This window comes from Natator depressus, chromosome 7 (genome assembly GCF_965152275.1).
Source record: "Natator depressus isolate rNatDep1 chromosome 7, rNatDep2.hap1, whole genome shotgun sequence".
In the NCBI taxonomy this organism is placed as follows: Eukaryota; Metazoa; Chordata; order Testudines; family Cheloniidae; genus Natator; species Natator depressus.
The window spans coordinates 92,522,805-92,544,416 of record NC_134240.1 but is presented as its reverse complement, the minus strand read 5'-3'; the positions used below and the strand labels follow the sequence as shown (position 1 = coordinate 92,544,416).

General features: G+C 36.8%; 1 protein-coding gene across 1 annotated transcript in view; it reads right to left on the bottom strand.

The window, feature by feature from the left end:
- Window positions 1-21,612, bottom strand: part of MYOF (myoferlin) — a 119,144-nt gene that overhangs the window by 8,517 nt on the left and 89,015 nt on the right. The window contains exons 31-45 of the mRNA XM_074959078.1: window positions 21,059-21,170; window positions 19,204-19,281; window positions 16,069-16,250; window positions 15,813-15,971; window positions 15,577-15,675; window positions 15,125-15,286; window positions 14,427-14,592; window positions 13,248-13,324; window positions 7,862-7,873; window positions 6,505-6,603; window positions 5,310-5,435; window positions 2,255-2,410; window positions 2,031-2,122; window positions 860-1,030; window positions 153-301 (exon numbers count right to left, since the gene is read on the bottom strand). Of these exons, the coding sequence (XP_074815179.1) occupies window positions 153-301; window positions 860-1,030; window positions 2,031-2,122; window positions 2,255-2,410; window positions 5,310-5,435; window positions 6,505-6,603; window positions 7,862-7,873; window positions 13,248-13,324; window positions 14,427-14,592; window positions 15,125-15,286; window positions 15,577-15,675; window positions 15,813-15,971; window positions 16,069-16,250; window positions 19,204-19,281; window positions 21,059-21,170 (1,840 nt within the window). The remainder of the gene's footprint in view (window positions 1-152; window positions 302-859; window positions 1,031-2,030; window positions 2,123-2,254; window positions 2,411-5,309; window positions 5,436-6,504; window positions 6,604-7,861; window positions 7,874-13,247; window positions 13,325-14,426; window positions 14,593-15,124; window positions 15,287-15,576; window positions 15,676-15,812; window positions 15,972-16,068; window positions 16,251-19,203; window positions 19,282-21,058; window positions 21,171-21,612) is intronic.

Here is a 21,612-nt window from a genome sequence, read left to right as displayed (position 1 = left end):
CCTGTCCATGCAGAGAGAGAATGCAAACTTTAGTACAAAATGTACTTGTTTTTTACTCTTATTCTTCACATTGTTATAATTTAAAGTTTTTTATTTCTATAAATCTATGTATTCAAAAGAGATAAACATGCAATAAATAGCAATGAGCTCACCAAATTCCTCCAAGGTATAGTCTTGTCCTCCATAGTTAATCCTGCTTCCATTTTCTGAGAGGATAGGAGGAGAGTAGCCTTTAAACCTGGCTATATTTTGCAACATGTGTGTTGGTTTCAGTTGATCTCGCCAGGTATTTACACCTGAACTTTTAGGAAATAGAGCAGATCTTGGCATTAGTATGCTATATACTGGTTTCCCCCTAAAAAATATAAAAAATGCGATAGCGAAATTTTGCCATTTGACTTTGCTGTATTAGTGAGGGTTTTATAAAGATAAAATTCCATTCAAGGTCAGTTAAAGTTACTCATATGTGTTGATTTAAGACCCATCTCTGTATATTGGGAAAGGAGAAATCGTTACAGCAAATTCATCTTCATGCAACTCATGTTTTTGTACTGAATGCCCTGTGTTTGTCAGATAATTGGATTACATGTTCTCTCTCTGTATCCACTAACAAAAGGCTGCATCTAAAGAAAGAATCTGCCTAAGAATGTATGGAGTAACAGTTTTTATAGACTCTTCCTAAAAAATTGCAGTTTTTCTTTAGAATGTAAATGATTCTATAGGTACACAAAACAGGTAGCAGAGAGTCCTTAGCATTTTCTATTACAACCAAACGATAGTGAAGAAAGTCTGGCTTTTTCAATGATTGGAGATCTTACTTTACTGGCACAATGTTTGAGGAGACAAAAGCGTGACTTACATGCAATACTGCTGTGGTATGCCACAATGAGCTCCAAAGCGAGAAAGGAACCTGTTCTCAAGATCAATGATGGTTTCACCAACTTTTTCATCACGAGTCAATATATCATAATCATAGACTGAAATTTTCAGATCCTTCTCTTGAGGCAAGAAGCAGCTGAGTTCATACATTCTAAATGTACAAGGTCCAGTTAAATATTAACGGTCATGAAAGTTCATTTCTGAGAAGTAGTAATTTTTTAAGAAATTTAAAGAAATACCATTGGAGCTGATAGACCTAAAATTAGGGTTACCATTACTGTTTTGCAGTGTGCCTACACACATTACTAAATCTGTATGTGTTCATATGGGTACTGTGGCTTTAAGGATCCTACCCCTGCCTCCTGCAGATTTTTTAGAATCATTGTAATCACATGCAGCCAGAGTTGGAACGTAGACAACAGCTATCAACAGTTTAGGGAATGCCCTTGAAAGACCCTTGTCTGGGGCCTGATAGCTACTTTGCAGAATTCACTGTTATTAATCCATGTTTTTTCTATGCACAGAAACGTTAAGAGTTTCACCTTGCCAATCCGTAATTGTGATGATTATTCTCAGTTTCCTCTTTGCAAAACTTCATCTAATTTGTGGTTTTGGGTGGCATAAATATCAAAACATCTGAGACATGCACTCTCTTATACAAGTCACACTGTGTCCCCATCGCACATACTTTCTAGCAGATTTCATATTGTTATAAAGTAAAGAAAACTCGCAAGCAATGTAGATGTCTATTAGCAATTCACAATATATATAGATCACTTCTTTATATGTACAGTGAAAACACATTTAAAGTCTTAAAAATTATGGCCAAATTGTTCAGACTCGGGTGCCTAAAGTTAAGCACCTAAATCCATAGAGGCGCTGAGCACATGCAGGTTCCATTGACTTCAAAAGAAGAGCAGGGGGATCGGCATATTTCTGGAGATGCTCAGAATTTTATAAAAGTGGGCCCTAATAAAGAGCCAGCATCCAATTGTGAACAGGGTGTCAGGGAGTTTAGAAAATACATAAAAATAAGATGAGTGCAGTGTAGAACTGAAGGTATGATGGTGACGTGATGATTTATTCATGGACAGAGATTATAAAAACACTCTAGAAAACACCAGATAAAAAACCATCAGAAAATGAGTTACCTGCCAAAATCTGGGTTGAGAGTATTGGGAACATAATGATCCCTGTCTTCAATTACTTTTTTACTTAAGGTTATTTTTATATAAGAATCACACTGTATGGAAACAAGATGGGAAACAATACTGTTAGGTAATTACTTTTTTTTCGTGTGCCAATTTTTCTTGGTATCACTGAGTTCTTAAGCACAAAGTTAGCTCCTGAACCTCATAAAAGTAAAGAGTCTCACCAGCCCATTGTTATCCTGGGGTTGGAGAGCTAAGGCTCTAACGATATAAATTCGCACAATGCACTCCTGAGATCCGCTCTCTGGTAACTCACGGAATTGACGAGGAGGAACTGGTACAGCAGGATCATCTGATAATGGATAGATTCTAAAGGAACCCTAAAAAGAATATGTACCAGAGAATCATACAAGTTAGAGACAGAGGAGACCTTTTGCTAGGTTTATCTTGTCCATCTCCTGCTTTAGGGAGGGACTGCTTTGCATATGCGCACAAAAATTAGATCCTGATCTTGCCTGTTGAAGTCAATTGGAGTCTTTCCATTGACGTCAGTGGGCTTTGGATCAAGCCCATAATGTATAGAAGGTTAGATCCTCAGCTGGTTTAAATCTGTGTAGCTCTTTTGATTTTAGTGGATCTATGCTGATTTACTCCAGTTGAGGATCTAGCCCAGTGTGTTTATGTGTATTTCACCATTCCAAAGATACCTCTGCTGGTTTCCTTCTGTGTATAAATCACATTGAAAATATTTTTACTAGGGCTGTCAATTAATCGCAGTTAACTCGTGATTAACTCAAAAAAATGAATCGTGATTAATCACAGTTTTAATTGCACTGTTAAACAATAGAATACCAATTGACATTTATTAAATATTTTGGATGTTTTTCTATATTTTCATATATATTATATTCTGTGTTGTAATTGAAATCAAAGTGTATATTATTTTTTATTACAAATATTTGCACTGTAAAAATGATAAACAAAAGGAATAGTATTTTTCAGTTCACCCCAGACAAGTACCATAGGGCAATTTTTTTGTCGTGAAAGTACAACTTACAAATATAGATCTTTTTTGTTACATAACTGCACTCAAAAACAAAACAATGCAAAACTTCAGAGCCTACAAGTCCTACTTCTTGTTCAGCCAATTGCTAAGACAAACAAGTTTGTTTACATTTACAGGAGATAATGCCACCCTCTTCTTATTTACAGTGTCACCACAAAGTGAGAACAGGCATTTGCATGGCATTTTTGTAGCTGGCATTGCAAGGTATTTACATGCCAGATATGCTAAACAAACGTATGGCCCTTCGTGCTTCAGCCATCATATCAGAGGACATGCTTCCATGCTGATGATGCTCGTTAAAAAAATTTGTTAATTACATTTGTGACTGAACTCCTTGGGGGAGAATTGTATGTCCCCTGCTCTGTTTTACCCACATTCTGCCATATATTTCCCGTATAGCAGTCCCTGATGATGACCCAGCACATGCTGTTCATTTTAAGAACACTTTCACTGTAGTTTTCACAAAATGCAAAGAAGGAATCAGTGTGCGATTTCTAACTGACCCAAGGTTTAAGAATCTGAAGTGCCTTCCAAAATCTGAGAGGGACACAATGTGGAGCATGCTTTCAGAAGTCTTAAAAGAGCAACACTCCAATGCAGAAACTACAGAATCTAAACCACCAAAAAAGAAAATCAGTCTTCTGCTGGTGGGATCTGATTCAGATGATGAAAATGAAAATGTGTCAATCTGCACAGCTTTGGATTATTATTGAGCAGAACCTATCATCAGAGTGGACGCATGTCCAATAGAATGGTGGTTGAAGTATAAAGGGACATGAATCTTTAGCACATCTGGCTCCTAAATATCTTGCGACACTGGCTATAACAGTGTCATGCGAACATCTGTTCTCACTTTAAGGTGACATTGTAAACAAGAAGTGGGCAGCATTATCTCCTGCAATGGTAAACAAACTTGTTTGTCTCAGCAATTGGCTGAATAAGAAGTAGGACTGAGTGGACTTGCAGGCTCTAAAATTTTACATTGTTTTATTTTTGAATGCAGTTTTTTTGTATATAATTCTACATTTGTAAGTTCAACTTTCATGATAAAGAGATTGCAGTACAGTACTTGTATGAGGTGAATTGAAAAATACTATTTTTTTGTTTTTTTACAGTGCAAATACTTGTAATCAAAAATATAAAGTGAGCACTGTACACTTTGTATTCTGTGTTGTAATTGAAATCAATATATTTGAAAATGTAGAAAACATCCAAAAATATTTAAATAAATGGTATTTTATTATTGTTTAACCGTGCGATTAATCACTTGACAGCCCTAATGTTTACCTTTATAATTTGTGAACAAAGCCACAAAAAGAGTGCAGAATGGAGTACATAAGCTGTCTCGGATTTGATTCCAAAAGTACACCTGACTGAGAAACATTATGGGTAAAATCCTGACCCCTCTGAAAGTCAATGGAAGTTTTGCTATCAACTTCAGTGAGGCCAGAATTTCACTTTATATGCCTTCATTATATTAAAATAGAGACTGCATACCATGTCCTCAGCTGATGTGAAATGGCCTTCCTCCATTGAACTCCAATTGAGCTAAACTTATTCACTCTAGTTGACAATCTGGCCTGTTATTTCCTTTAACTATATAATAATGTAAAATGTATTTTTAACAGATACAGCAGAATGGTTTTTGGCGGGGGGAGGGGTTAGCTGAACTTTTTCTTTTAAACCTATTATTTCAAAACCCCAGTATTAGGGCAGCTTCCTGTCTAAGCAGTCACCATGGGAAAATAACATGCTTCTCAACATATGCCCGTGCAGCATTGGTCCTCTGAATTAACATGCAAGTATCTCTGGAGGAGGGGGATATATGCTATGTTGTTCCCCCACTATGCCACTGAAAGGAAAAGGCCTGATCCTGAGAGGCTCTGAGCACCTGCATTTTCCACTCAGGCAAACATCCCTATTTAGCAAGGCACTTATACACATGGTTACGTCCTAAGGAAGTCAGTGGGACTTCAGCAAGCTCAAAGTGTTTTGCTGAATAGGAATGTATTCAAGCACATGCTTCAGTGGCTTGCTGAATCAGAGTTTGAGTAGGAGTGGTGGGTGCAGTGCATCTCTCAGAATCAAACAGAATGTGTCTGGCACAGGAGTAGTCTCAATGTATGTGCAAGTGATACATTCAAAGGGCTACATCCAGCATTTGGTTACTTTTTCATTTCTGGTACAACAATAGGATCCCTTTTTTTTTTTACCTTAAATTCTCCTACCACTGAAGGGTCATCATTGTCCTCTGATTTGCCTCTGTACAGCTTAAATGTATCACAGAAGTCTGTCAGGTGCTTAAACTCAGGTACATTCTCCAATTCACAATCATACACCTAAAGTAAAATTGAAGTGACATTTAAAAATTTAACCCATTCACCAGGTCCATTAAAAAGCTCGCGTCGTTTTGGTGTAGCAAAGCTGTACTCCACTTAGGAGATGTTAGGGCACAAAACCATTCAGTATTATTTGCACTCTTACCTCTTTACAGGGGGAGAAGAACAGAATCTATTTGGAAAATGTGAGTTGTTTCTCGTGCTGCCAATCCCCACTTGTGTCTTAATCAAAACCTGAATCAACTGCATTCCACAACCTCAAACTCACTTGTGCCCCCATAGGTGTATACATGAAAAAGTGGGAGTGGTCTTAGAAAGGATATTTCTGGCTCCAACTTACACCAATGCACCAAGAAAAATATTAATTTAAACATACAGAACTGCAGACTCCATCAATGTGCTTCTGAGCGTTTCTCCAAAGAAATCAATGGTAAAACTCCTATTGAGATCAATGGTGCAAGATCAAGCCATTAATATCTGTGTCTTGTCAATAAAGGAAAAAACTGCAAGACCTTTCTGGAACACCTTTTACTCCCTTCCCCTCTCCTCCTCACATGCCCTTTGGCATAAATAGTGACAAATTTGATCTGGGAAGAGTCACAACTTTCCTTACTAATATTAAAATCAGAAGGATATTAAGGGTCTTATCTTTATCTTGGCTTCCTTGTTTGCATGCCCAAAATAATTACAGGCAGTTATGTGCTTGCATTTATTTGTGGGTGCATCTGGTATTGAGATACTTAACTATTTATGAACCAACATATCAGGTAGATAGACATCTATATGTCTCTTGTTTTGACCAGGTGAAAATGGGAAATTGACTCCAATCCATTTAGGGGCTGTGCAAAAACCACCAGTTTCACTGTTCAAGTTCTGTTATGCACAGCATGATATTTTGGAGAAAAGTCAGATGAAACTTACGATGAGGTTGGATTGCTTACAATTATGGCAATGTGAAAAGACAAGACTTGTTTTGGAGACTAACAATCACATAAAAATAATTATATGTCAAAAAGAAAGAATATTTTGACCTACCAAAACACGTCCCTTTAATTTTTTTATATAGTACCTTTAAAGTGTCATATCCTTTTTGAATATATTGTCCACATTTTTCATGCTCTCCTGTTGAAGCGTAAAATTTGCTCCACCAATCAACAGTTTCTTCTTCCTTAAAAAAAGAAAAATCCATTTTAGTAGTAGACAAGAATGAACTCCAGCCTCTTTCTATCATCTATAAGACAGATGCAATGACTAATTAAATGTGTAACAAAAACTATTATTCAAATAATAATAAAGGTCTGAATCAAAAAGAGAGCAATGAAATTTAAAGTTAGGGCTAAACTGTCTTACTTAACGCATAGGAATTACAATACCGGATCTTACCAATGGTCTGTCTTGTCTAGCATCCTGCCTACAGCAGCACGTACTACTTGGTCTGGCCCTTCTTCTTGAATATGCACCTAGCCACAGCAATCTATGCGTTCTGGCTATTGCAATGAATTCTAGATACTGTGGTGACTGTCTCTCCTTCAAATTACATACATTTAATTTATTCATAATACCTAGAGTAAACAGGTCATAAAATTCTTTTGAATGGGAGTTAAATACATCAGTCCGGAGACTGGTAAACTCCCATTGATTTCAATAATACTGATACAGTTAGAATTATATTGGTCCAGATCCTCAGCTGGTGTAAATTGGTATCACTCCACTAAAGTCAATATAGCTATGCTGCCTTTACACTTGCGGAGGATCTGGCCTATTGACTTCAAGGGGAGTTTTGTCAGAGTAAAGTCTACAGGATATGTCCATTAGGAAGGTGTAGTGAAACCATCAATGAATTCTGGAAACTATTACCTCACTTTTCTTTCCCCTTATACTTCACAACGGTGTGCAAAAAAAAAAAATGTATATTGTCCTAGTGCTGCACCATTATAGTGAGCAAGGAAATAATTTTAACTGTTTCTTTCAATTATTTTGTCAGTATCTTATCATAGATATGTTGTGTATCTAACTCAATAGGGATTAGACAGTGAAAGTCACCTGTTACTTCTAAAAAATAATCACTCAAGAAAAAAATCTAGGTAGTATTATGTTTACAATGAATAAAACTATGAAAAATACGAAAGGATTGTGGCATTTATAGAAGTGATTAGTGTTACTCAAATCAACAAATCTGTTTTGAATAACTTTTGGACTATGTGGAAGCTTACATTTCCATTTTGCATAATTTTCCTAAATTTTTCATTCTGGTCACAAAGTGCAGGCAGCATTTTATTTTGATGTTTTTCAAAAGTTACAAATCCCTCCTCCACTCCCTTAAAAGTACCACAGCCAGAATACAAAGTTAACGTACTGGTTTCTACCTGGAGCTTTGACCTACAAGAAAGCACTATGCTATTATAAATAAAGAACATTGTAATTACCTTTTCTGTAAGCTGCTCATAAGGATCCGTTCATAAAAAAGAGCAAAACAAAAAAAGAGGGTAAATAAAAAACAGGGTTTATAGTGTTTTACATTGGGGGCAGGTGATAAAGAAGGAAAATTCAGTTTTCATATATAAGTTTTATATTTCACAACATGTTTAACTTACTTATTTAGGAATTATTCAGACATGATTTGTTGCTTTATTTGTTGAACTATAGTATTTATTACATACCCAATGAAACGTTGAAAGTTGTCAGAATTGGGGAATTTATGTTTTGGTTCTTGTAACAATATTTAAAAAACTAAACAGAAAAAATGTGTGAGAGTGTAGTTATACTCTCGTGGGACCCAACGCAGCATTCCTCTCACACCCACTTTCACTGATTTGTTTTGGGTGTGCAAGGAGGAGTGCAGGATCTGGTCCATACTTTGCTTGGTTGGTTCACTTACAAGTGGGTCCAGGACTATATCTAAATCAAACGTAATGATTTTTAATTCCATGGAGATTTTGTTCCAAAGGATCTTCACACACACACACAGTAATTTGGGTTGTTTTGCTCTTTTTGAAGACGCTCATATTTTACTCCGTACATGCTTATAAAATAGTTGCTAATGCTCACAAGTCTTTTTGTTTGTCTTTTTATTGCCAATTTGCAGCTTTAAAAATTGTGGACAATCCGGAGTCTGAAAAAATGTGAAGAATTATAAATACTTGCAACAACTTTCACAATCGCAAAATTAATTATATAATTTACATTATGAATAAGAATCTTCCATGAAGAGCAAATACTGTACCAGACTTATTTGGAAGCAATGATTACCACTAGTGATTTTCTGTGTTTATATCACCCGTTGTGTTCTAATTTAGAGGTATTATAATTAGATTGTTGTGCAAACCAAAAGAAATCCAGAAAATAGTAGGTCAGTATACACACCAAATGAACTACTCAAAATTCCTCATTTCTATCATGAAGGTAATTATCCTGTTTGGATATTAAAATGTACTGTATTTCAGTCATCATGGCTAACTTTAAGATAAAATCAGAAGTATCCCATGGCAACAAATAATTTCATACTTGTATGAGGATTTATGACAACTTCTAAAGGAGCAGTTTCCCCTCAGAAACTCTGATTACCTGTCTGTTCACCTACAGGTATGTAATAAATTTAAAAGACCTTGCATTTTTTAATCTACATTTTTTTCCACTGGTTCACAATGTTGAAGATAGATGAATGAGTTTTTCATGGAAACAACTTTGTTTGCATTGCTGTGCAACAAGCTTCATTCTTAACACTGAATTAGGGGGTTTTACCGCAAAACATAATTATTTATGGTCTCTGAATCTTTCAGTAGAACGTAATGTTCAAGGTGCTGACTGGTTTAAGACTAATTTTTTTTCCTGATATACCTTGAAATGTCTTTTCAAACAATATTTTTAATAGCTTTGAAAAATGTTTAAAATCCTAATCCCACAAATCCCCACCACAAACTGTAAATATGATCTATATTTTGGATGCTGTAAAATTATTAAGCAATGCTCATTCATAAAATGCCAGTGATTTAGGCTAAAATCATTATAAGATAAATTGAGATTTTGGAGAGAAATAGTCACATGGCAAAGACCAGGTAAAACAATTTACCAATTTCTTTAGCTATCCAATGACCTCATTATATATTGTTATAAATGTTCTTTCCTAACAAGTATTGAACTGCTATTTATTTATCTGCTCCAATTTATGGAGACCCTGTACTATCAGCCACAGTTGAGTCTTAGCAAGGTAACAGAATTATGTTTTTATTTACTGTTTAATCAGTATGTTTTCCCCTGGAAAATCTAATTTTAAACAAAAGTCAAATATTGGTAGTAGGGCTAAACAAATCAAATTCTGAAGTGTAGATATATGACATGTAAAGGAACTGTTACTCCCTAGTAATTGTAAATATGCTATTATACGTGATATAAAAGCATCCTTCACTCCAAAATCTCTCTACAGAATTATCAAAAGAGAAGTGAAAGCCACATGACCAAGGCACCTAAATCCCCACTTTGGTTATCTTCATGCATTAGCTTCATACATACATGCACTGCTGTTGGAGAAGCCATTTTGCCGAGTGCGGTTGACATACTGCTTAAGCACTGGAAATTGGAATGTAATTGATGAAATTTCTACATCTGTGCCCTTAGTGTGTTATCTGCACATCATATATGCTTTCCAAAAATGTACTTTTAATTCTTCTAAAGAGTCCTTATATCATATGGATGCTATTAGTGTATGCAATGCAATATTACATTTACTAAATTGATGTCCAATTCTAAAAAAAAGTTGTCGAGAACACTGTATAATATTTATAAGTTTTCCCTTCTATGCGTGAAATCCTGGCCCTATTGAAGTCAATGAGAGTTTTGCCATTGACTTCACTAGGAACAGGACTTTTACCCTAGGCATCTATTTTGTATATAATTATTAACTGACACAAAAAATTTCCAATATGGATTGGGAATTTGGAAAGCATTAACATGATTAGAACAGAAGGCCTGTTTTGTTTCTGCTATTTTATGTTAAACATCAAGTCCTTATGTGTGAGAAAATAGAATATAGGATAATGCATTATTATGAGGTCTCTAAATGAGTCCACCCTTTCTGACATTAAGATCCTGAATGAGTAGTGAAAAAAGAAGATAGATTTGTACAGTACATTCAATGAACACATTAGAAATACGGCCAAGCCATAAAATTTGGATCTGAGTTTGAACTTTTCCAAAGTTCTGGAGTGTTTTCATTGATGACCTTTGTAACATTAAAAAAAAATCTTCACTTCTGTAAAGGAAAAGGTGGAGTCACACAAACCAACAAAAACAAATTAAATTCCAAAGCTGTTGACTTATGCCTAAATTTAATATGGATGTGCATAAGAAAAAACACAAAGAGAAAAAGTTCCTGTATGTTTGAAACATCTGGTTTCCAAATATGAATTTTATCATTCTGCTTTTATTTTTTAAGAAAAAAAACTATCAAAATTCTGGATGAAGAATTACATCTTAATTTACATCTGTACATCTGTACAACTTAAAAAACCCCAACACCCTTTAAAAATATTGTTTGGTTTGTTGGTTTTTAAAGAAATTTGTTAATTAAAAGCATCTGCAATCAGTAATTTTTGAAAAAACCTGCAAGCCAAGGGACAAATTTTGCAAACCTAAAATCAGGGCGATTTTAACAAAGTCCCAACTTTTGTAATTGAATTATAAATACCTGTAAAATAAGGTTTTATGATGGGATTGCTGAAAGAATCAGAACAGTACTTTGAAGAAATCCACAAGACAGAATAGAAAAAAATATACATGATGCCCTGGGCAGCAGAAATGTTTCACTTAATATGGATTTGGGATGGCCACAGTACTCAGGGGGTGGCAAAGCTATGACTGAGATACACCTCCATTCCAAACAGCATCAATATATCCTTTATACCAGGGTCTCGATTCTCTACTACTTCCAAAGGGGAAGGAGAGAGCCAGTTGGGGCTCCCTGATTCACGGGTGTCAAACCCCAGTGGCAACTCAAATTTACACCAGTGGAGGATTGGGCAATTCTTTACCATGCCCCCTCAAATCACCCCACTACCACTACCACCACACTGCACTCCCTTCCCCTAATGCCCAAGCTGAGGGTGGAGGGGAGGGGGCAGTTAGTGCAGAAGGAGGCAGAGTTCCCTTGTGTAAGGGGAATGTTTCATTGGCTATCTCTGGCTGGTTCAAGGTCCTTTTGCACTGCATAAAGACCTTAGCTGACCAGAGAAATTCCTCCCCCTGCATTTTGTTTAATGTACTTATTTTTAAAATATTTGGAAAGCATTACAATTGTTAATTGGTACTATATTTTGCATGCCTCTCCCTACTTCTTCTTTTGCCTTGCATCTACAAATCTGGCATCTCCTGAATGTCTCACCAAAAACTTTAAGCTTAGTGTGGCTAAAATTAAAAATTGTGTCACTTATTTCTTCCTCCAAACCTGTGCGTTTTCCTGCTTTCTCTCTTACTGCTGCTAACATCATAATCCTCTCTGTTGCTCAGAAAATAACCTGGGGACATCTTCGACTCCTCTCTCTTTCTGTTTCTCGCATCCATAGTGCAACCTTCAAGCTAAATTAGGTAAAATATTTTAAAATGGAAACAACACAGAAAACTCAATATTTTGGTATTTTGATTTACCTGGTCAGCCATATGCAAACTACAAATGCTTTCCAGAGGTGACTGTGTCAGTGAATGGGCTCAGCCTCACACTACTTCTAGCCAAATGGAAAGGTTGGACAATGGACTGAATGTATACTCTTAGCTCCTTGAACATATTGATACATCTATTGTCTGGCAGCACTGCTGGTATGCCTGTGATAAACATCTGCTGCTTTCACTGGCACTGTTTATAGAGCATAATTACAGAGCAGCTACGCTACATGAAAGACAAAAGGGGATTGCACAGAGAGGGATCCTCAGTAAAGCAAGAAAAGAAGCATTTCAGCAAATATAATGCACATCATAACTGCAAACCCCAATGACAAAAGAAAAAAGGTAAATAAGCAGAGAAGCATATGTTTAAGATTTAGTGTGTTAAGCATTAACTGTGGGTGAATAGCTCAAAAATGTTCAGCAGGTGCTTGCTCAAAAACTTCAACACCAGTTGTGTCTGTTGTTGAATTCACTTTGGCTTTTGTGGTTGCTTTCTACAAACAACCTAGAAAATGAGTTTATGGGCAGGAGTGGTCACAAAAATATTTTGAATTGTAAGCAAATATTCAAGAATATTCACAGAGCACAGGTTTAGAACTTGTAAATGCAAATATTCACAACAGAAACCTGATTTTAAGTACAACTCATCCAATCAGGAAACAGAAATGTGCCCTATGGCCTAGGAGTCCAATAAGCCAATCAACACTTCTAGAATTTCAAATCTGAACACCTGCAACAAACTGCTCATGAATGATCTAAAGACCAAAAATTATTCACCAAAAGTATTTAGTAAATAATTCGGAATAGGAAACCATTTGAAAATTTATAAACTGCTCACAGACAATACATGAACAGATAGAATAAATTGATTGAGAATACATTATTATTAATTATTTACTCAACTCTGCTTTGTACGAAATACATCATTTCAGTGTTACCCATTAGAAATAGGGTAATAATAATAAAAATACTTCCTTCACTCCCCTGCCACAATACAAATTAATTTTAAATGACACTCCAAAAGGCTCCACCAATTTTGCAGTTGCTTCTGTGACTTGGGCAGAAAAGCTTACAGAAATCCAAAGTTGTATGCTAAGTAGTTGTTAGTAAATCATGTGTCCAAAATATGAAAGTCAAGCATCAAATTGCAAAGATTACCTGAGCTGCTAGTAGGGGCTTTGTGTCTTCCATTTCAATGACTACATCCCGACGAGGCACAGCAGACAGGAGGCTAACTGTAAATGAAACATTTCCTTAAGGTGAAATATGCTAGTCAATTTTGCTATCAGAATTTAAATTTAAATGTTATAGAAGATGTAAAAGAATTTATTTGGCATGGGTTTGACTTTTTAAAGTAAGCAGTTATTTGCAATGTTTTGTTAACTGCTACTCAGGATTAACTCTTTAAAGAAATTAGCAAGCATTAGCTGTGTAACATACATACTTTTCTCTCTCACACACAAACGCATATCAAATGCAATGGAGTTTGAAGAAAAAGCAATCATGGGACATTTTCAAAGCTGCAACTAGCAGGTCGGCACCTAATGCCTATTGAAAGTCAGTGGATGTTCGACTCTTACCTGCTGTTTATGGTTTTCAAAATCTTCCCATAATGGGTTGTAATTGAAAAAATGGTGCCTATATGCATAATATGACAGTACAGTACAGTGAACTGATGTGGTCCATTAGGAGCCTGATCTTCAAGTTGATCCATGTGAGTGCTTATGTGGGCCAAATGCATGGAGCAGATTAGGTCCTATGTTTCCATATTACTTTTTTTAAAAAAGCTACTGTGGTATTTCCATCCATTCTCTGGAATAATGATGATGGTTTTTTAAGGAGCACTGAAGATAAACTAAGTAAAAGATGGGAGGTTTAAATAAACCATGGCTTTCTAAATAAATTTACCCATAAAATGTAAAGCCATCTTTGAAATAACTCCCTCTTTGCTTTCAGTCTTTTATCTTTCTCCTTGAGTGTCGTTCTCTACATCAGTATTACCAGTTACAACAGTCATTTAAAGGTAGTTATATTGCATGCACGTGCTACAGAAGCCTTTCGGAGGTACCAGCTGATCCAACGGTCTGACACTGTTTGTTGTAACAATACAGACATCGCCCTGTAGGTTGTTGTCTCTCTTCTGAGGTTCTATAGCTTACCGCATTGGTGATTAATACTGAGAGTTTGATTTTCCACTCAGACCACACTGTCACTAACTTAATATACAACACTAGGTTGCTACAAATCTATTCTGTATATATAGTGAACATTCAAGGTGGCTTACTCAAATCTTCCTCAAGAAAGGAGGTGAATTGTTGTCATCTTCTAGCCGCCTACCTTTTAGTTGTGGTGCAATGTCTTCTTTAGTAGCGTAGGGGTCACAGCGAAAGTCTTCCAGGGAATCAATGGTACACTGTCCCACAACTGGTTTCCGTCCGAACTGTCTGTGGTCTATCACTTTAATAACTAGTGATGGAGTGTATAGCTCCTCTTTGGGCAAAAGCTAGAAGTTAAAAAGAGTTGCCTGTGTTTAGAACCATGGTCGGTAAGGAGAATAAAGAGTTTTTGCCTGAGCAAAGTCTGCAGGATTGGGTCACAGTCTCAGTAATTTAATACTGAACTCATGATCTGTGCATGTATATTTGCATACATCATGCAGCTCTATGCTGTACTAATTAAATAAATGTCAGTAGAATAATCTTTTAAAAATACATGTATTGCTTCAAAGTAAGATTTCCTGAGCCTCAGATATTACAGTGATGAGGGCCGTATAAATACCTACACAGATCTATAGACAGATCATCAACATAGTCCTATTGATTGGTAGCATTTGGGAATATATTATTTTGTCAGCATTTGTGTAGAAATGTTTAATTACCATTATGAAAACTTTCAGACTCAAAGATGAATGTCTTACATGCAGTCAAAGAAGAATTGCTTGTTCCTTCTATTGATTTTTCTACTAAAACGAAACCTAGAATGTAGAACATTTAAATACTACTGAAGATCTTTGCACTGTAATTTTAACATCATACCACTTTCATGAAGAGAACAGAATATGGAAAATTTGGTGTCTTTTTGAGGTTTTTGATCACTACAGACTCCACCATTTCACCACCACACTCTACAATGAGACTTGGAGAAGTAATAGAAGCCATTTGGTAGTTTTTCATGTTTCGTAACCCCCAGGCAAGAATCTGTAAATAAAATCCAATATAGGCATTACTAAGGGAAACCAGTGTGCTAAAAATGATACTGAAATAATAACTGGAAGGGGAAAACAATGTCTTTCCAATTATAAAGTATAGCTGACATATATTGCAAGGTGTTTTACCAAAAATGTTAATGACACTATACTGGAAAATAAGCCATCTGTATTTATTTCATTACCACATTATTTATGGAAGCAAATATATAAAGACATTTTCTACCCTACAAGATGAGATTCCTCTCATTATATTCAGTTAATTTGAGCAGCATACACTACCTCAATAGCAGTGAGCTGAACAACAGGTCTAATTCCTTGAGGTACCATGTAAAGCTTTGGTGCTCTTTGTGATGGAAGAATTGGAAGGTTGGAGCCATCCTATGAATACAAGCACAGAAGCACAAGTTTTTTTCCTTTTTCTTAAACAGAATGTATCGTATATAGTAAAACATTCACTACTGTAATCGTTTCAAAATGCCATACAGTTTGGAAGAATATATATATATTTAAATTACCTTGTCCCTCAGAATAAGCTCAGCATCGAAAAGGATGTCCCCACAAGCTTTGCCTCCATTCATTACAGGGTACCAGAGAAGCTTAGGTGTGATATCCACTTCTGGGTTTAGCTTTACCATAGGAGAGCAAACACTTCTTCCTAGAAACTCATCTTTGCCCTGGACAAATTGGCCAATCAGAAATCATAAACTTTAATTAATCTGCTATCTCCAAGTAAACAACTAAAGGGGAATCAAGACAAAAAAATTCACATACCACTTGGTCATTGTCAAAAAGTTCAATAACCACATTAGGTGGATTTTTTGCTACTGTCTGTGGGTCTCCATAGATTTCAAGTTCATTAAATATAAGCGTTTGGTCCCATGTAGGATTCAGAGTTGAATGGATGATCTCAGTTGTTTTGCTTTGATGGAGGAATGAAACATGAGCATATGGATCTGAAAGACCATACAAAGATTTAGAAAATCTAATTTTTAAAAAAACATGGCCAGATCCTCAGCTGGTGGAAATTGGTCAATGTACACCAGATGAAGGTCTGGCCTACATTGTTTTCCTTCCCTCTTTGTCTCCTCCCAGTTCAAGTCTCTATACCTCAGTCTATAACAAACACCTGTGGGTGGTGATTGCAGGCAGCAAGCAACCCTATTACAAAGTATAACATCCCATTTTACTGATTAGAAAAATCTTATCCTGCTAGTATTAAAAGCAGTGCATGTAACTCTAAAATGTAATAATCATAGACACCACAGTGAAAGTGTGGTAGAATTACCTGGATACATAACTCCTCACGCACTGTAATGAATATGTAACCCTCTGGAGTGGAAGGGTTTTATCTATGAACCTCTGCATGTGAGCTGTGAAAACTAATCTGACCTGAACCTTCACCTATTCCTCCATTGAACCTTTCTTGAGGCTTGAAAGGTTTCCCATTTTTCCTTCACTTTCACATGCCTGTGTTTCCTGTTCTAGCTTGAATCAGAAGTACAAGTGCCTTAACACCATCACATGAAAATAAAATAAATAATTTTGGCCTGATTATAAACAAGGAATGTCCAGAAATCTCTGGGGAGATTTCTAATCCAGTCTTAGGGACCAAAGATTGCTTAGCGGAGCTAACCCTGAGGGAAAAAGAAACAGGCACAATCCCATAGCCCTGGGTACTTGCCCACCATAGCTATTAAAAACTCATCTATGAATTTCCCATGATGACAGGTGTCCCTGTTTTTCCTTAAAAAAGTCTCTTCACTCTGTGTATGATGCATCACAGCATTAAAACCTATCCTTTCTGTCCCAAGCACTCAAGAGCCATCAAGTCAGTGGAGGTCCACACAGGTGAATCCAGTGGCAGAATCTAGGCTGTTACAAGATTGCTAGTATTTTTCATTATCAAGCATGCCTAGATTTGAAACTACAACTTGGAGGTGACAGTCTCCATATTTTGTTACCAGTTTCCTGAGCCACCTGGTTGCCTCTTCAAAGCCTTTCATGAAACACAAATATATCATCAAACACAATGGAACGGTTAACACAGAACTGATGACGAACTTTTAAATTCTCAGTTTGGTTACTGCAGAGTTTGCTCTGTGCACATCTTGAACACCACAATAATCTGTGTAACAATTAAAATGTCCTATGAATCAGAAAATTAGCCTGAAAACTAAAATGAAGTTTTGATATACTAGCATCTTACAATTACTGATATATATCCTCTATCTAAGCTTTTCCTTGATGCCTCTGTTGATGTACAACTCCATGGACTCATAAATAATACAAAGAGATCATTCTAGTTCTGACTAGTTGTCGAACAATAAATTCTACCAGGCTATTGCACAGATCAAGCTTTGGCCTCAAACATGCTTATTTATGGCAGCCCCCTTCCTCTTGTGAAACAGAACTAAATGATTAAAGTGTTCTAGGCCTACTATTAGATAGACCTCTAAATCATTGGGATCTCTGAAGAAGGTATCTGATGATGGATATTAACATTTCCTGTACAAATTGCCGTTACCAAGCACCAGAGGCTATTTTAAAGGTTATCTTCTAGGTCAGCTTCAACAGCTTCTAGCTAAGTAACTAATCCAAGTTTTATGTATTTTTGTGTAAACCTTCAAACATTATTGCTGTTAAAGTACAAGTTTAGGTGTTTAGGTTTATATGTGTCTGCATCTGAGATATGTCAATTAGGGGGGTGGTTGTAGTTTCTTTGTATTTCTTTTTAATGGCTGCGTATTCAAGTAAGTCCAAAACAGTGACATATGCTATGTACATAGAATTTGAACTCAGACAACATATGAGAAAACAGCATCACTGCTACAATATACTTCATTCTATGTTTCTGTAACAAATTATGGAATGCACTAGATATGCTCAATTAACAATAAAGAGGAAAGAAGAGGAAGAGAGAAGATGGAAACGTAGAAAAACAAACAAAAAACCCCTGAAAACCCCAGCCCCACATCCACAGTGTATTCATTCTAACCCTACCCTGTTAGAAGTTCAAAGTCATGTTTATACAGTATCCCATTCTGTCCACCCAGTGGAATTTTTCATTGCAACTAACAAACATTAAATACTTGAGTACCTGATTACCCATTAGTTTACTCTAGCTTACAAAGATAGACTGATACACATAGGTAGAAATATCTAAGACTTTTCTTATGGATGGAGCTATGATAAAGTCATACAAATGAATACCAGGAGTAAAAGCGATTTGTCTGAACATCATGCTACCATGGATAAATTACTACAATTTATAAATCTTTACAATAGATCATGTGGCACTATTGCCTCTTGAGGGGTAAAACATTTTTAGTTCCTGTACAATTAAGCACTAATGAATACCTTTGTACAAATAAACAAGACCCATGCTTAGCAGTAAGGTACATATAATCTGCAATTTCTGTACAAGTCAATATTAGCGCTAACATAATATAAAACTTTAGATAAGGCAAGAACTTGTTGATACAACAAGCAGATATAGCTTGATTCACCTCTGCTACCATGTGGAGAGTGGGGCAGAGTTACACACTGCATAGTCTTGGGCCAAAAAGGAGAAGCTGGGGCCCAGGGGAAATTTGTCCCTGGGGAAGTATAGCCAATGTTTGCACCACCACTCTCTCTACAGGTATCTGCTGGGGAGTGGAGCTGGCAGCGTTGTCCTGAGGGTACTGCTGAATCAGTGCATTTCCCGGATGCACTAGCCACCCCTCCTTGTTGGTCAGTACTGTGCACTTTGGGGATGTGCTGGCCACCTCCAGATCCCACTCAGTAAAGCTGTAATTACTGCCATAGGGGCCTACAGCAGGTGAATCAAGCTATCCTATAGCTGAAATAAGCTATTCATTAATTGTAGGGAGCGGGTTTGTTGACTTTAATAGGATTTTTCCATACCTGAAAAGCTGTCTTTGTCTAAAGCAATAAGATTTCTTGCCTGATAGAGGTAGCAGCGAAGGTGGTAACTATACACTCCTACACAAAATGAGAGTCCAAATGTAGTGGTTAGAATTAAACAAGTGTGGTTCCTTTAATTAGGCTATTTTGCATTTATAAAACAGGCATTCAATAGCTTCTCAACCAAAGCACGAGCAATTTTAGCACCATATATTAACTTGATTATTTGTGACCAGTGTACTGGTACTATCAGGCTAACGTATGGGTGCTGCTTCTGCAGCCCAGGACAAAGTAGATGAAGAGCCCTAGAATGGGATAAAATGGATGCCATTCAGTTTTTTCACTTCTGACTCTGCAGGAGACTTTAAAAAGTCCTAACAAATTACTCTATTCAAAAGGGTCTGATAATCAGATGTAACTTCTCATGCACCTGTCTGCAATTATATGAGATTAGAGGTCAGGACCAACGGTTCTTTCTTCAAGACTGAAGGTAGAAGTAGCACTGAAAACTGCAGTATTCATCCCCAAAGCAAGCTAGCCCTGCATGTATTTTTGAACATCATTTAATTCCTCTCTGTCTCCCCCAAATCCAAAATGTTGGTCTATACAGTTCACTGGCTTATTTTGGGCCAAAGCCTGATCCCACTGAATTCAATACAAGTGTTGCCATTGACTGGAAAGGGAGCCGGAGCTTATTTAAGCATATTAGACATTTTATTTAAAATAATAAAATTCCATAAAATAGTTTCATTAGCTCAACATCTGACAATCAGAGGGTAAACAGAAACAAAAGTCTGAACTGGAAACTTTTTTTTTTTTTGCTTGGCTTTTTATTTTCAGAGTTAAATCCTATTTGAATCCTGAAAATCAGTTAAAGGGCTTGTAAACCAAAGCTCTGGTTCCTTCCTCTGACTGCCTTCACCCCACCCCCCACCCCCCCCAAGTGTATGTTATGCTCAGGACAGGTAATTCTTCCTTTTCTACCATTGCTTGGTTACAGCAGAATTTAGCAAGGTGCTCCCAGACTCATTTGGTTAAAAGGAGGGGAGAGGGGACAACTCGGGGGTACTAGTAGACTGTAATTAGAGCATTTGTACAAACAGAAAGAGATGAGCTGAGAGAGGACTGTTTGGATCTAGATCTGGATTATGTTTAGATTAGGGTTTGAGGCTGAAATACAGCTCAGTTTTCTATTCAGATTTGGCCAGGGCAAATCTGGTTGGTTGCTTTGATTGTGTAGCCAATGAAACATGCATGTGGCTCCAAAAGAGTACAGTGAATGGAGGGTCAATAGCACAACTGTCTATATTGCACTATTACTAATAGGGTCCTATCTATCAATCTACTTTAGGTATCTGTAAGGCACCTATCAACATGGGAACTAAGCATCCCTAAATTTTCATATAATTATGAGCTACTAGAGATTATTTGACCCACATTCTGTAATCCAGTTTATTGGTTTTGATCCTGTTCACTCAAATATTTTTATTAACTTTTCTGCTGATAGGATTTATATTTAGATCTTCAAATGATGGAAACAGACAAAGTTGAACATTGTTAGTCGTACTATGCATTGTTTGTCTTCCGGTAGCCACTCTAGGCCCCATCAGGGATTGACCATCATTGTGCTAGGAGACGTACAAGCATATAGTTAAAATACAGACACTGTCCCAAACAATTTACAATCTTGGTTAGTAACAAGATGCAACAAGTGGATGAGACAAGTACACTGGTGGGGAGTGGGGGAAGGAGGATGGGGTAACAATATGGTTCACTACCTGGCTACTGATTATCAGTGATTGGTATGCATAATAACAGAAGTGAGTCATTAAGCAGGGATCTGGCAAAAACCTACTGTCAAAACTGCAGGAAACAATTGGAGTGTTGGCACCAAATACACGTGTGGCAGACTCCTTGTCTTTTTCTGAGCTCTTCCCCTCTCCATCATCGAGGCTCGTGTCTGCTCCCTAAAATCATATACAAAACCAAGTTCACTGACATTTACATACACAGAAATAACATGATCTTCATGTAAATGGCTTCCTATGTACACACTGGGCTTCATTCGCTCCTGTTGGGGCAAGAAGAGATGCAAATTGTACCTCCCTGAACAAATGAAGCCTCGTGTACTGCGGAAGAAGTTCACACCTGGCTGAAGGCAAAGGTGTTTGCTCTGCCACTCTCCTTTGGGAAGTCAATTTTTTAAGTTGCAGTCAGAGCGCTATAGAAATCAGTCTGGTGGTCATGTCCACTTCCTGGCCAATGCTGCCCGCTTTGTGGGATAAATTGGGCAGATGAGAAGGAGGGAAAGAGAGAACAATTGTATTGGGGGCCTGAGCTCGGGGCACCCCAAAATGTATAATGTCTGTGTAAATAAAGTGAAATGGGGGGAGCTGGGGCACCAGTGAA